Consider the following 17,439-nt stretch of genomic DNA (forward strand, 5'->3'; position numbering starts at 1 on the left):
AAATGGGTGTTGCATTTTATCAAATGCTTTATCGGCATCTATTGAGATGATCATGTGGTTTTTGTCCTCTCTCTTGTTGATGTGATGTATTACATTGATTGATTTGCGTATGTTGAACCACCCTTGTGTCCCTGGGATGGCCCCCACTTGGTCATGATGTATAATCTTTTTTATGTGCTGTTGGGTTCTATTTGCTAATATTTTGGTAAGGATTTTGGCATCTATGTCCATCAATGATATTGGCCTATAATTCTCTTTTTTGGTGGTGTCTTTTCCTGGTTTTGGTATCAGGGTGATGGTGGCTTCATAGAATGAGTCTGGGAGTATTACTTCCTTTTCAATCTTCTGGAAGAGTTTGAGAAGAACTGGTATGAGTTTTTCTTTGTATGTTTGGTAGAATTCCCCAGTGAAGCCATCCGGTCCTGGACTTTTATTTGTAAGGAGGTTTTTTTATTGCTAATTCAATTTCATTTCTAGTGATCAGTTTGTTCAAGTGGTCAGTTTCTTCTTGATTCAGTCTTGGTGGACTGTATGTTTCCAGAAACTTGTCCATCTCCTGTAAGTTATCTATTTTAGTTCTATATAGTTTTTCATAATATTCTAGTATGATATTCTGTAGTTCTATGTTATTTGTTGTAATTTCTCCATTTTCCTTTCTTATTTTGCTTATTTGTGCTCTTTTTTCTTCTTTGTGAGTTTGACCAGAGGTTTGTCAATTTTATTTACTCTTTGAAAAAACCACCTTTTGGTTTGATTGACTTTTTTCTACTATTTTTTTAATCTCTATTTTACTTATTTCCTCCCTGATCTTTATTATTTCCTTCTTTCTGCTGACTTTTGGGTTTTTTTGCTCTTCTTTTTCCAATTCTTTTAGCTGGTGGGTTAGATTGTTTATTTGAGATTGTTCTTTTTTGAGGAAGGCCTGTATCACTATAAACTTCCCTCTTAGCACTGCCTTTGCTGCATCCCATAAACTTTGTGTGGTTGTGTTTTCATTCGTCTCAAGGTATTTTTTAATTTCACCTTTGATTTCATCATTGACCCAATGGTTTTTTAATAGCATGTTGTTTAATCTCCATGCTTTCGTTTTTTTCTCCTTTGTTTCTCTGTAGTTGATTTCTAGTTTCATGGCACTGTGGTCAGTAAAGATTCTTGAGATAATTTCCATCTTCTTAAAATTGTTGAGGCTTCTTTTGTGCCCAAGTACATGATCAATCCTAGAAAATATTCCATGTGCTCTTGAAAAGAATGTATATCCTATTTTTGGGGGGTGTAATGCTCTAAAAATATCCACCAAATCTAATTTTTCTATCGTATCATTTAATTTCTCTGTTGCCTTATTTAGTTTCCGTCTGGAAGATCTGTCTAGTGATGTTACTGCGGTGTTGCAATCTCCAACAATGACTGTACTCCCATCAGTATCCCCCTTTATCTGTTAGTAATTGTTTTACGTACCTAGGTGCCCCTACACTGCATGTCCTTTTAACACCTACAGGGCAGGTAGTTAAATCCCCTTACTTGTTTCTGGTGTCTGTAATCTGTGAATCTCTTTTCTTCTTTTATTAGTTACTTTCTACTATTTTTTACTACCTTTTACTTATACAGTTTAGCCCTGAACAACACAGGGTTGGGGGCACCAACCCACTCACACAGCTTAAAATCCCCGTGTAACTGTATGGTCGGCGATCCAGCACCTACGGCTCTGCACGTGCGGAGTCAAGCAGCCACGAGTCAGGTAGCACTGTGGTGCCTGCTTACTGAAAAATATATGCATGTAAGTGGACCCACACAGTTCAAACCTGTGTTGTTCAAGGGTCCACTGCATTACTTTCCATTATCTTTTCAAGGATCTAACTTTTGGGTTTGTGAATTTCTCTATGGTAAGTCCACTTTCTATTGCGCTGATTTCTGGTCTTCCTTTTTTTGTTTGTTTGTTTGGTTTTTTTTTAGAGCAAAGTTATTGGGGTATATTTTTATTTTATTTATTTTTTTAACTTTTTTTTATTGAGTTATATAGTCAGTTTACAATGTTGTGTCAATTTCCAGTGTAGAGCACAATTTTTCAGTGATACATGAACATACTGGTCTTCCTTTTATTACTTCCTTCTTCTAATTTTTTGTGGTCTAATTTGCTGTTCTTTTCCTAGTTTCTTGAGATGGAGATTTAGATGATTACTTTTCAACCAGTGTTCCTTCCTAACATATGAATTTACAGTTATAAATCATCGCTTTAAATGTATCCTACAAATTTTGATACTCAGTTTAAAATATTATCATTTTAATTGTGATTTCCTTTTTAACTCATGGGTTATATAGAAAAATTTTACTTAGTTTCTAAACATCCAAAGACTGTTCAGTTATCCTTATGATATGCCAATTAGGTCAGCTGTTCAAGTTCTGCTTTTATTGATTCTGCGTCTACTTATTCTGCTAACTACTGGGAGATCTATATTAAAATCTGCAATTCTGATGATAAACTTGCCTAGTTCTACTTTTGCTCCTCGTTTGGCTTACATATACTGGAGTCATTAGGTACATACAACTTTGATTATGTCCTCCTATTGAACTGACCCCTTTTATTGTTACAAAAGTGCCTCTTTATCTCTAACAGTAACTCTTGCCTTAAAGTCTTCCTTGTCTGATAATGACATAATTATGCCAGCTATCTTTCAGCGTTTGCCTGACACATCTTTTTCCCTTTCTTTTACTTTCAGCTTGACTGATAATATGGATGAATAATCACAGATGCAAGTGTATATATTGTATGATTCCATTTATCTGAAATTTAACATGAAGTAAAAAAACTAAGGATAAAAAATTAGGGTAGTGTTTACCCCTGGGCAGGGGAGAATGTGCTGGGAAGGGGCAGAAAGAAATATGTACACTTTAGATTTCTGCACTTTATGAACTTCGATTTATGATTTTATAGCTCTTTTTTTGTTTGTTTTAAACTTCTTAAATTGAGCTATAACTGACACACATCACTGTTTAAGATGTACAACATGTCGATTTGATGCGTTTATATGCTGCAATATGATTACCATGGTAGAGTTAGTAAAAACCCCCATTGTGTCATACAATCATTTCTTTTTTGTGGTAATAGTATGTAAGATTTGGTCTCTTAAAGACTCTAAAGACAATGTTGTAATTACAATGTTAACTATAATTACAATGCTGAGCATCAGATCTTCAGAATATAACTGCAGGTTTGTAGCCTTTGCCCAGTATCTCCTTAATTCCCCAACCCTCCACCCCCGGTAAGCACAATTCTACTCAGTTATTCTTAATGCTTTTTCTAAAATCTGGTCCTTCGTGTCTTTTCCATATCAGGAAATAGTACCTCAAATTCAGCCATCAAAAAAAAAAAAGAGAAATTCACCCATCAGCTACATCCAGAAGTTCTTTACCTAGACTCTATCACTAACGTCTACTGACTGCACCTCCAAAAAATACCCTGGAATCATCTGGATCTCCTCCATCTCTATGTCACCTCCGTGGTCCAGCTTACCTTAACATTTCACCTCAACTATTTAAAAGAGCTATCTAATTGATTTCCCATCTTCCACTCCCATCCCCTGTTATTCCTTGTCTTCCAAGAAATCAATCTTTTAAAAAACACATATACCCTCTTAAAATCTTTTCATGGCTCCTCATAATAATTTTAACAAAAAAACAAACTCCTAACTTGGTCTGGAAGCCCTGAAGAATTAACCTGCTGTCTATGCTCTGAATTCATTTCATGCCACTATCTCCCTTGCTCACTACAATCTAGTAACACTGGCCTGTTTTCCATCATTTTAACATATTAAGTTCTTTCCTATCTCATGGCCTAGAATATTCATCATCCCAACTCCTCAACAGGGTAAAATTTACTTCAGATCATCTCTCAAAATTTTAGTTTCTCAGAGAGGTGTTCATGGATCTACAAATTCAAAATCTACTATTCCCCTACTATCTCCAAAGGACCGATTCATTTATTTATAACCACAGCCTCATTTATCTACATTATACACACACACATACTCGTATACATATACATATCCACGCACACACACACACAAAGCCAAGAACAAGAACGTGTCTGCTAGTTTATCACTAGATCATTCCAAACACCAAGCACAGGGTTTGACACACGTTCCATGTTTAATAAACACTTCCTGAATCAATGAATCAGTGATGAATGAATGAGTGATCTTAACTGTGACTCTCTCTGCAACACCCAGGAGAAAACATATTGCTCCACCATTCTCCGAATCATCACTGCCTTACCTAGAAAAGGGTTTTAAATGACAGGCTTAAACATCAAGTCGTCGAAGGAAAAGGGGCTCATCGATCACAAACAAGAAAAGAGCAAAATTATGAAGATTCCCTTCTACAGGACTTAAGAGTTTCAACATATTCATTAGGAATCTGAGCTCACAAACACTTAATGATATGCAAAGACATGAAGCCTGTCTGGCCTCATGGATGCAGAGAAGAGAAAAAAAAGATCAACCAACTATGTAGATGAAGACATGGGTTTAAGACATACTGATGACATCTTTTCTTTCAGAACTGAAAGGCTATTCTATACAGAATGGACTGACATCAATTTTAGCTGCAGGAGGAAACTAACAAAAACATTGCCTAATGACAGTAATGTATTACAAAGAAGAATCTGAATTTTAGTAGCATCCTTGTAAAATGTCTCCAACTGTTACTGATCAACTACAAAGAAGGCAGTGCGACAAGGATGGTGATACAGTTAAGAATGCTCCTCTGCTCTAAAGCCGCTTTCGGTGAGAAATGCACTGACCTTTACCCCGTATTTTACTTTCCCGGCATAATGTTTTATGATGAAAGCAGGCTCCATCACAGCTGGAAACTCAATGTAAGGACTCTCCTCATGCTGATGCTTAAATTTGTCTAGCAGCGTTTGGTTTGTAGCCTGTGGAAAGCTGAATTAAAAATAAAAATAAGAACACTAAAGAAAGATGCAGCAGTTAATACAGCCTTTAAAAAAAATACATTATAATTACATTGCCATATGACACATCTAGCAAATCACAGAAAGTTTTCATTTAAATTATCCAATCTGATTCTTATAACAAGGTTTAAAAAAAGAGTAAAACAAGGGCTGGTACTCCTATTTTGTAGACGAGAGGTCAAAAGTTGTGATTTGCCCAAACTCACACTTCGCAGGTAGCAGAACTGAGACATTAACTCAGGGCTTCAGATATTTAGCTTAGGTTGCAGTGTGCTGCCCTAGCATAAAACCCAAAGGATAATAAAAACCAAATCAGATGTTGTTTGGGCTCAAGAACTTGCAAAAAGGGAACAATCTCTGAATTTGGACAGGTTCTTTAAATCCACAGTCATTCTTCGTTTTTTCTTCTTGTATTAATTAAGCAGTAATTTTCTTACTTACACCAGTTACTGAATATTTTTATATTATACTTATTATTATTTCAAGTATATGTCAACAGGTTTGTACTCATTGATGAGTATTTCATAACCAGGAATCATTCAAATAATATTTATTAAGAAGTAACTAACTACATAATAGTAAATACAGGCATATAAAACTTCAGAAGAGGAAAAAAGTCACTATTGGTTGGGAATAACTGAAAGGTTCAGAGGATACAGGAGGATCAAATTACTAACTAGATGTTAAAAGCTGGGTAGGAGTTTCAAACAGAGAAAATAATCACTGACCCAAAAAAGGAGAGGGCAAGTATCTTTCAGAGACTAGTTTAACAGTAGCTGAAATAATGAGAAACAATGTGACATGGGACTGCAAAGGTGCTGAATATATCTAATGCATAAGAATTCCAAAATTACAATAAAAATAGTTAATTACATAGTATGTACTGGAATCAGGAAGGAGAATGGCTGTTGATGTTAGACAGGCATCACTTAGGCTACCAGTTCTGTCTGTGGCCTTGGGAAAGCTAGGTATAACCTTCTTTAAGAATTGGTTTCCTAATCCATAAAACGAGGTATCACAGTGCTAGGAGAATTAAAGAAGAACCAAACGACACTAAGAGAAACACCTAACACTGACATCTATAGGGATGCTATAAATGTCAGCTACTTTTCCATCTTGCCAACCCTGCCACTCCCCTAGTCAACTAGGCCTGCTTTTTGCATTCAAATACTATCCCTTCTTCAAAACATCTCGCTGTCTAGGCAGCCTCCTCTCCTTCCCAGGAGTCTAAAGCCGTTCTAGAATGAACTACGGCTCTTAACAACCTCAGAGAGCACCGTAACAGCCTCTGTAGTAGCTTCAGGGATTCTGGTCCTACCTTGCTTCAAGTCACCAAACTGAGGTATCAAAGCAAATTTTCCAACAGCAGTGCTTTAATTGTGTGCCTCCTCCACTCTGGAAAATCAGAATCCAAGCCCCTAAGCCTAGACCAACCTAACACCTGCAAACTTACCCCTCACTACTCCACAGCAGAATGCTTCTTTTCAGGAAGGATGCTCACCTTACTGTCTCTAAGTAAAGGTTCATTTACCTGCTCCTCCTCTGAGTAATCAAAAAGCTTGTATGTGATTCAGTTTTCTCTTACTTTTAAATGGAGAAAAGAAATTTTTAAAGGAAGGTGGACAGACATGAGAATAATTTCTATTCCAAACAAGGAAAGACGGACAGGAAAGAAAAGAAATAAAAATATTACTATGGTTTATTTAAAAATGTTATGGAGGACTAATATAGACACATAAGAGACAATTAAGAGGTTATTTAGTCCAATCTCCTACCTCTAGTAACACCCTAACAGATGACGAAAATAATTACTATCATAGGGAATTCTATTACTTTATGAAGCAGCTGCTAACCAGCTCTAATGAGTTCTTCTATTGAGCCAAAGTCTGCCTCTCTGTAATTTCTGGCCATGTGGCTTAACCCCAGAAGATTTGGGGTAACAGCAAGAGGTAGCATTCTCTTCACTGGGCAGTATTTACATTGCTGCGAGGTAGCAACTGACCAGCGAAAGACAGTCTTTGTATAGTAAGATGTGCACTCCATGAAATTTTCCTTAAAGAATGACAGGCCAGACAAGATCCATTTGCTTTATTCACCTTTTAATTATATGTCCACTAGCTCAACTGCTGCTCACCAACCTCCCCAGGACATACAGCAGGCCACACTACCATTTGTCATCATCGCTTCCTTTTTGCCGAGGTTGGTTAACAGAGCTGGAACACAACTCTGAACTTCTGACTCTGCAGCCATAGGATCATGGGGAAGCGACACAGGACAATGCTTCAAAGCGCAGGCTCACTACTCTGCTCTCTGTATCTACATGCTTTTTTTGTTTGGTTTGATCATTTATTTTGTTTCTGTTTGTTTATCAGCTTTTTATATACCAGAGGGGAAAGGGCAGGGGGAAGGGCAAAATGAGTAAGAGACCAACCATATGTTGACAGATGGAAAATACATTCTTGGTGGTGAACACACTGTAGGAGATACAGAAGTAGAAATCCAACATTGTACATGCAACTTACATAATGTTATCAATCACTGTTACTTCAATAAAGAAGGAAAAGACAAAGCTCAGGAAAAAGAAAAAAAATAAAGCTGATTAGTCGGAAATAACCTGGACAGTGTGAATGTCAAGACCACCATTTACTACCTACATGATCTTTTTCTCAAATTGCTTAAACTTTTTTGCTCTTTTTGGTTCCATAAAATACCTCAAACAAAAAGAACTGCTTATCATTTCCATATCAACCACAATTGTTCTCAACACTAATTATCAAAATCACCTATGAAGCTTTCCAAAAGAAAATACACCAGAGGTAAGAGGCAAGCAGAGTTAAGAACCATTAACCTTACAGTTTTATAAGAGAGAATGTATGCTTCAGTACATATAGAGCAATAAAAGAAACTTCCACAACTCCGGACATAAAATTAAAATATTTTTAGTATTTGTTGCATTTCAATTCATTTAGATTAATGGAAACAGACTAGTGATAGAGTGTGTAGATATAACTGTTAGCAGTCTCCTTTCCAATATATTTTGCATTCTGCCATATTACTTTATAATTCTACACAGCAATTCTGTGGGTTTATGGCATATTAACAGGATGACATATAACTTACCATACACACTGGGATATTCTGAGAGTAAAAGTAGGTACCTTTAATAACTAAAGTAAACAACAGGCATCAACTTTAGACTGTCCCACACAAACTTGGTGTATGGTCATCTGACCTACGGTAGTAAATGCCCAACATTTTATATCTTGGTTTAATGGGTATAATGCTGAGCTAGGAATCAGGGGACCGAATTCAATTTCTAAAGTATCTTACTAATGAGTCACAGAAAACTGACAGACTCTCCATCACTTCGGTTTCCCAACTCTATAGATTTGCCACTTCTTAGAATAATTTAACTAAATAATACTTTATAGAGCACTGAGAACACCCTGGAGGCTGCTCTATGTAGCTTTACGTGTGAAGCAAATATATGTTTGGTATATTGAACAGTGTTATTAAGAGGTGGCAAATATCTGACATATGCTGCCTCTTAAAACTTGCACAGCCGTGGCAGGTATCACTTATCTATTATTATATTCTTTTCTGCTGAACGTGAGACTGCAAACACATCACATATATAAAACAATTCAAGAAGAGAGGAACATGCAACAAAAAACAGTAAATATGTGCAAACAAATTTAACATCAAAGTGACTGTGTACAAGAAATCTGGAAAAACTCAAGGAAAAAATAGTTCAATGGTGAAGTCCATCCAATTTTCTTAGAAACACATAAACACAAAATAATACATACAAGGGAAATTTTGGCTCTTTACTTTATAAAGTGACGAAGAAAATTTAGCACTTAAGATATGAAAAGCCCAAGTGGCCAATAACAAAATTGAAAAGACTCATACTCACTTGCTTTCTTCATCCAAAAGATGGAGCAGTCCTGTTGGTTTCTTGCTAATAAGATTTATGCAACAGGTATTATCAATATAATCTATATTGTGCCAGCTTATACCTTCACTTCTATATTCCTCCTAGGAAATAACAAATTAACAATTTATTCATCATGCATAAAGTAACAGGTATATGAGAGTAGGGACTAAAAAGCTTTTACTAAGATTAAAAGAATAGTCTAAACTTTTCTCTTTTAAATCATTAATCCACACAACGGAAGAACGTATAATTTCAGCTGTCTATGTAGCATCCACAGTGACTGTCCTCTTTATCTTTGGAATTCTGGCTATTTATATTCCTCTCTGTGCGTGTGTTTGTCTGTCTGTCTCTCTCCCATGAATTTCTTGAGGGGTTTATCAATGCTATTGGTCATTTCGAAGTATTACTTTTGACTCTGCTGATCCTCTCCCATAATGTATTTCTTTTAATTTTTATTTAATTTTCTCTTTTATCTTTATTATTTCCTTCTTCCCATTTTTGTTTGGTTTAGTTTGCTGACCTCCTTCCAATCTGTTAAATCATTGCTCTTGAATCTTAAAATCTTCCTCTAAGTAAATCCTTAGTTATATTTCTTTAGTGACTGAAGTACACCTTTAGACACAAGTTTTAATATGTAACATGTTAATTTCAACATATGTTCTAAAGTTTTCAACTTCTAGGCTATTTAGAAATTCATCTCTTAATTTTTAATCATAAAGTATCTTCTAGTTATGTTTTTGGTTTTGGTTTCTGATAAAACTTCATTATGGTATTGAGATCAGTTACTGATCAGGTTAAAACAGTGTAGAATTTCCAGTGTTCTTAGCCACCTGCCAAGAGCAAATTCAATCTCCAGTGGAGGAAGAGATCATCCTAGTGCTAAAGTTATCTTTTTTATCTTGGATTAAGTAAAGAGACCAAACCCAGCTCTGTTTCGGTTAATAGCAAGAATTACAGAGCCAGAGTGTTAAGGATGAAGTACAGGCTTTAGGCGTCATCTGTAAAACTAGAATAAATACAGGATCCATTTGATAAACAGTAAGCACCACATACACGTTAGGTGATAGTTTTTTAATAGTTCTTTAAGAGAGTCTAGCAAAAAGGTTATGTGTTAAAAGCATTAAAGATTCACATCAAGATGGCCAGGACTAATGCTGCTTCTGCTAACACTAATCAGTCTTCATAACTCTTTAAGTAAAACAGAAGTACTTAAAGCTAGGACAAAGGACAGCAAGCCCTAATGATAGGAAAGACCTTATTTTTCTGTTTTGTAGATGTGCTGTGCTCTTTCTGTTCATTTCTTTTCTTCTCCATTTCCCTTGAGCTGAATGTGAATCCTGCTTCTGCTAACGTCTGCACATACAAACTCAAATTCTGGGCTTAAATCTCAACTTGTTATTGTCTTCAAACTTGACTTGGAGAAAAAGCCCATATTTTCCTCAACGCTGCATTTAACCTAAGAATTCTCATGCAAACTGAAAGCTCACTCTTTCTACACTAATTCAATCAATTTGAGCTTCTCACAAGAAATATCTAGTTACCCATTTTGGTCTTCCTACATTGTCCTGTTTCCTTGTATCCATATTCTGAGCTGACTTAAGATTCTATTAGTAAGCTCCTCCATCCTATCCTTGAACTAAGAGATCAAAACAATCAAACAAGCATACTTAGCATTACATACAGCGACCAAACCCATGGCACCAATTAAAAAATCAAAAACACCAACAAAAATTCAAAACAAACCCATCCATCTTTTCAAAGGTTTAATCAAACAAGCACATATTATGGGATCTACTTGAGGACTATTAAACAACAACAACAAAAAAAACCCTGTATGATAAGGCCCCAAAACTATGCTCTGCTATGCCCCGTGCTGACACTAATATGAAGACAACAGTATCTATATTCAAATACAACACTTAAAATACTTACGGCTATGACTCAAAATGTTACGTGTGTTTACGTGTATAAGTATATGTGAGGTAGGGGTGCGGGGATGACGGAGTGGGAAGGGGGCTAGCATACATGCATTCAGGTACTCACTTGCTCCAATTTAAAGATATGCTGATTAAAGTAGTGTTGTAAACGTTCATTAGCAAAATTAATACAGAACTGTTCAAAGCTGTTATTTTCATAATCTTCAAACCCAAAAATATCAAGAACACCAATGGACAAAGTCTGTTAAACAAGAAAAAAATTATGGTTAAAAAACAACAGTCAAATTTATTTCATTAATAATATTCAAAATATAAGTAACAATATGCTCAAAGTTTTTCAACAGCAGGAGAGAGATTTTGGGAGGCCAGTGTTCAACCAAAATATACCACAAATAAAACGCATTTTAGTTCTCTTTATCTTTTTATCTTAATTATAAAAATATGTCAAAAAATTTAAAAATGTAATCCACTGATTACTTTACAGAAATGTACAAAGCAGGGTTAATGGCCTATTAGCTTAATCTCAGAAATCCCTAAAATCCAAGAGTCAAGAAAATGGTAAAAACAGGCTATGGGGAAGTCAAAAGGTAATTTAAGCAAAGCTAGGTTACTCCTGGCAGTATCTAGTTATGCCAAGAGGACCATGAAACTTTTCTTAGTTTGACTTCTATATCCCAGTAGAATTCTGATTTAATATGTGCAAGCTAGAAATGAAACTGGTTATCAGAATATGAGGTTTCTTGAAGTTGAAACTTTAAAAATTTTTATCAAAAAAAGTATGAGATTTATGACATTAAATAGTTCTCAAAGGATTATAACAAAAAACAACAATCCCTTCTCCATCCTCAATTTCTGCTCCCAAAAGTCAACAACACTCAAATTTTTTTGGCTGTTTGGTATGGAATAGTGTAGTACAGTAAAAAAAAAAAAAAAAAAAAAAAAAGTTTTATTTTCCTATTTCTTGGTATTTTACTTGAAGACATTGTCTTCTTATTATGGTTGATATAGAGTCAGCTCTAACAACCCAAACCAACATTCTTCTTACCACCCTACCTCATTCTAAAATACAGTTGTATGGCAATTTTGATTAAATGAAAACAATTTTTTCTTCACTGGTGCTACAAGAGATACTGGGCAAACTGATGTAATGAGTGATAAATAGTAAGAGATTTTTAAAGTCTCCATTAAGAGTATTCTGTTTGATTAATTCTGCTGACTAATTCTAGGCCCTTATGAAAAACAGTGAAATAATGATTTTCAAAAATAAGTCAAGTTGGTAAATTAGATTACAATTAAAATCAATTTTCTAACTGTGGGGTTACTCAAAGCATGAAAAGATCATGTAAGAACAATTTTACATTTAAGACAGTAGGATTAAGTAATAAAGATAACACTGCTAATCAGTCTGTAAAGGTAGACTATTGCATAAAAGTTATTGGGAAATAAAAATGGATTTGAAATGAATAAAAGGTAAATATCTACATCTACCATATTAAAAAATAAATTCCAATTGGGAAAAATATAAACTCAAACATGAACTTAAAAAATTAAATTCTACAAGTATGAGAATAAATATTTTATAATCTTGGGCTGGAAGAGCCCTTCATATGTAAGAAAAATAAGTAACTAAAACCCAGGACAATAAAAGAAAATAATGACAGAATTAACCGTACAAAAATTTTAAGGTATACGGTATATTTAAAGTGTATCAAAAACATAACATAAACAAATCTTAAAAGTCAAGAGAAAATATTTGCAATATATATCACACTTTGATCCCCTGAAATATCTATGATGACTCTTTAAAAGAAGTAACAGAAAGACAAAATGAACAAGATCAGAAACAGCAAAAATATATAAAGAAAAGAAATAAAATCAAGAAAACATGAGAAGATGCTTGACTTTCATCTCACTGAAAAGACTGGTAATAAAATAGTTCTATCAGACTAGCAGGTGAAAATACTAGTAATATTCAATGTGAGTAAAGTGTAGGGAAATAGGCCCCTCCATACACTACTAGTGAAGTGTAGTCTTTTTGAAAAGCCATTTAGCAGTAGCAACCAAAATCTTTATATATGTATATATATGTCTTGAAATGTAACAATTTGTTCTGAGGATTTTATCCTAGAGAAATATGCACAAAGAATATTTCTTACTTCATCATTTATATCAATAAAACAAATATATTTTAATGGGAGAATTTATGGTATATAAGCATACTACACACTACTAAAAAGTTATTAAAAATAATGAGGTCCAGATATATTTCAAGACGTAACAAGTTAGAAGCACTATACATAGCATGATCCTATTTTTATGTCTAAAAACAACACTGTATACATACATCTAAAGGAATATAAGTATATAAGAAAAAAGCTCTGGAAAGACACACAGAACAACAGTTTCCCTGAATAGGTAATAAAAACAGAAGTAAGGAGAGAAACAGCAGGGAATACAGATAAAAGGTGACCCTTAACTTATCTCTCCATATAATTCTACATTTTGAAATTTCATGCATTAACCATCTTATTAAATATTTTTTCAGGAATATATTTTTTTTCAGGAATATATAATAATCCAATGTATGTCTACCTTGGTATTTTGCTCCAAATCTTTACTATTCATAAGTGCATGATTAATCCGAAAAACTATCCAGTCAAACAGGGCACTATATAAAGACTTAGCCATGGAGTTCCTCACTGTCACAGCCTGAAGGAAAAGGGAAAAAAAAAGTTAAGTTTCCAAGTGAAATTGGCAACAGTATGACTAAGATACCATAACAAAGTGTTCTGCTCTCATTCAAGAAAGAAAGCTTATTATCCTGAATTAGAGATTAATTTTTCCCTCAATATAAATAGCTTATCATTGAAGTTTTCTATATATACTCATTAATTTAGTCCAACTTGGGGAATCTAGGCTAAAACTGCCATGAAAGATAAAGGAAACAAAGTGTAGGTCACTCAGTTCAAAACAGCTTTACTGCAAATTGGGATATATATTTCACCTAGTAAAGAAGGTATAACTGGAAGTTTAGAAACAAATGAACTTTGCCAGCTAAAGTGGGGAAGCATATTCCAGGCACAGGAATAAATCTGATAGCAAAAAGGCATCAGTTATCTGTGGAATCCCAGTCAGACTCTTAAAAGGTAATCGTAACACCGTCAAAACTGCATTCTTGGCTGTCTTCAGCCTGCCATCCGCAGTAACCTCTAGAATTTCTCCATCCCCAAACAGTAACAATTCTTTCATTATGGAGTTGTGTGATTTATTTTTTCCCTCACTTCAAGCTTTACCCAGTTTATGGAAACTCTCTGTACTATCTGATCAATTTTTTCATAAATCTGAAACTGTTCTAACAATAAAGTCTATTACTTAAAGAAAATACAACATTTAGAAAGTACTATCACCTAAAAAGGAGGCGGGGGAAGACAACCGAGTCCTCGCACGTAAAAGCATGCAGATCCTAGGAATGCACATGTGTATCATCTTGGGACTTACCTTGAAGCTTGTGTATTCAGGGACACATGGATACCTACGTCCTTAAGTTCAGAGGAAGCAGAGAGTAATGATGAAGAGCTAGATTACCTTCCCATCCCAGTTTCTCTACTGAATTCTAGCTGTGTGACCTGGGTCAAGTCACTTCAAATACGTCTGAGACTGCAGCGTGTATGCTTGTTAAATGGAGAGAGTACTACCACCTACCACAAAGATGATGAATGAATTTCTGAATTTCAGTGGAAAAGGGATTCAGGTTTCTAGAACAAAAAAATAACTGCCTAAACTACTACCTGCATAGGAAAGAGGAAACAGGTATCAGACTCCCAATCTTCAACAACAGACACTTGCAAATAACTGGAAAATGTTTGGCAGTTCTGAGAGAAAAAAGAATGTGCCCCTAAAATTTTATTCTTAGGCAAGTTATCAACAAAGTATCTTTAAAATATCATGAAAATCAATAGTAAATTATATAGAAAGAATCACTATTCTATTTTCCCCCAGAGGGGAGAAAAATAAAGAAAATCTGATTAAATTCAGCAAAAGCAAAATATTTTAAAACTAAATAAAAAAGCATAAGACACAAAAGCATAGAATAATAAAATATATTAGTTTTTACAATAAATATGAGTTGAAACTTTTAGTTAAAGACAAATCTTCATATTAAATTTAAATTCAGAGAGAATACAAATAAACCAATTCCAATTTACCCCACAACTCCCAATATTATACTTTCAGCCTCTTTTCTCTGAAATGCAGTCCTGTCTCTCTCGGCTTAATCTCAATAAGCCCAAATAACAACTAATTGTTTTCCCATTCAAACAAGATCTCGTTTGGTGTTTCCTATCTCTCCGAACGCTACCAATATTCCTACAGTTATGCGTACCAGAAAATTAGGACTCATCCTTCACATCTCCTTCTCTCTCCTTGCCTCCCCTTAAGCAAATCACTGCCAAATCTTGTTGCTTTTACCATTGAAATGTCTTTCCTTTTAAATACATGCAAAAAAAAATCCACTTCTCCATTTCAGTCTGTCACCATTCTAGACAAAGCAGCAAGCATCTTCCTCTGCGGAGTACCAACTGCCACAGGCTCTAAACTCATCCTTCCACACTCACTCCTGCCCTCCGTGTGAGAATCCTAAGGTGGTCCCAAGACTCCCATCACCAGGTGTACTCCCATCACCAGGTGTACGCGTTCTCTATAGCCCCTCCCAGTAACTGTAAACATGATGGATTTCACTCCCACGACTATCTAATATTATGTGACAAAGGTAAAGGGATTTTAAAGATATAATTACGGCCCAAAATCAGCTGAATTTTTTAGTTAATCAAAGAGAGACTGTCCGGAGTAGAGCTGACTTAATCAGAGAAAGCTCTTATTAGGGACTGAGCCCATCCATCAGAGATTCTCCTGTGAGCCTCGCAGAAGCAAACTGCCACGTTGGGTACAGGACCACTGAGCAGGAAACTGCAAGCGGACTCCAGCTGCTGAGAATGGCTTCTGAAAGCCAAGAAGAAATTATGGATCTCAGTCCTACAACTGCGAGGAACTGAATCCTGTGGACAACCTGTGATTTCGGAAGAGGATGTTGAGTCTCAGGTAAGATCACAGCCTTCATGGATAGCCTGACTTTAGCATAATGAAACCATGAGCAGAGGACCCAGCTAACCTGTGCCCAGATGGATAATCCATAGAAAATGTCAAATAATAAATCTGCGTTGTATTAAGTCACTAAGCTTGTTACATAGCTATACAAAATTAACACACTCTCTGCCAACTGATTCTTCACACTGCTGCCAGAGTGATCCTTGAGAAAAAAACCTAAGATAACTAATTGCTTAAAATATTTTAAAGAGTTTTCCACTGCTCTTCAAGATAAAATACTAAAATTTTTAAGGGATGCTTCTCATTTTACCCCTAATGCCTAGCACAGTTCTAGGCACAAAAGCGTTTTCAAATATTTACCAAACAAATAAACAAATATACCAAACAAACATAAACAAAAAACATAAAAAGAGAATTATAGGCCATTATCACTGATGAACATAGACGCCAAAATCCTCACCAAAATTTTAGCAGATAGAATCCAACAACACATAAAAAAGATTATACATCATGACCAAGTGGGGGCCATCCCAGGGACACAAGGGTGGTTCAACATATGCAAATCAATCAATGTAATACATCACATCAACAAGAGAGAGGACAAAAACCACATGATCATCTCAATAGATGCCGATAAAGCATTTGATAAAATGCAACACCCATTTATGATAAAAACTCTCACCAAAGTGGGTATAGAGGGATCATATCTCAACATAATAAAAGCTGTATATGACAAACCTACAGCCAGCATAGTACTCAACGGTGAAAAACTCAAAAGCTTCCCACTAAAACCTGGGACAAGACAAGGATGCCCACTATCACCACTCCTATTCAACATAGTCCTGGAAGTCCAAGCCACAGCAATCAGGCAAGAGAGAGAAATAAAAGGGATCCAAATTAGAAAAGAAGAGGTAAAAGTGTCATTATATGCCGACGACATGTTACTATATATAGAAAACACTAAAAGGTCCACACAAAAACTATTAGAGCTGATTGAAGAATTCAGTAAGGTAGTAGGTTACAAAATTAACGTTCAAAAATCAGTTGCATTTCTTTACACTAACGATGAATCAACAGAAAAAGAAAGTAAAGAAACAATCCTCTTTAAAATAGCACCCAAAGTAATAAAATATCTGGGAATAAATCTAACCAAGGAGGTGAAAGAATTATACACAGAAAACTATAAACCATTGATGAAGGAAATTAAAGAAGACTTTAAAAAATGGAAAGATCTTCCATGATCTTGGATTGGAAGAATCAATATTGTTAAAATGGTCACACTACAGGCAATCTACAGATTTAATGCAATCCCTATCAAATTACCCAGGACATATTTCACAGAACTAGAACAAATCATAATAAAATTTATATGGAACCACAAAAGACCTAGAATTGCCAAAGCATTACTGAAGAGAAAGAAAGAGGCTGGAGGAATAACTCTCCCAGACTTCAGACAATACTATAGAGCTACAGTCATCAAGACAGCATGGTATTGG

At 35.2% G+C, this 17,439-nt stretch overlaps 1 protein-coding gene across 1 annotated transcript in view; it reads right to left on the reverse strand.

The window, feature by feature from the left end:
- Positions 1-17,439, reverse strand: part of MYO9A (myosin IXA) — a 170,869-nt gene that overhangs the window by 90,145 nt on the left and 63,285 nt on the right. The window contains 4 exon segments of the mRNA XM_032469163.1: positions 4,796-4,937; positions 8,883-9,004; positions 10,947-11,081; positions 13,433-13,549. Coding sequence (XP_032325054.1) covers positions 4,796-4,937; positions 8,883-9,004; positions 10,947-11,081; positions 13,433-13,549 — 516 coding nt within the window.

This window comes from Camelus ferus, chromosome 27 (genome assembly GCF_009834535.1).
Source record: "Camelus ferus isolate YT-003-E chromosome 27, BCGSAC_Cfer_1.0, whole genome shotgun sequence".
Classification (NCBI taxonomy): Eukaryota; Metazoa; Chordata; class Mammalia; order Artiodactyla; family Camelidae; genus Camelus; species Camelus ferus.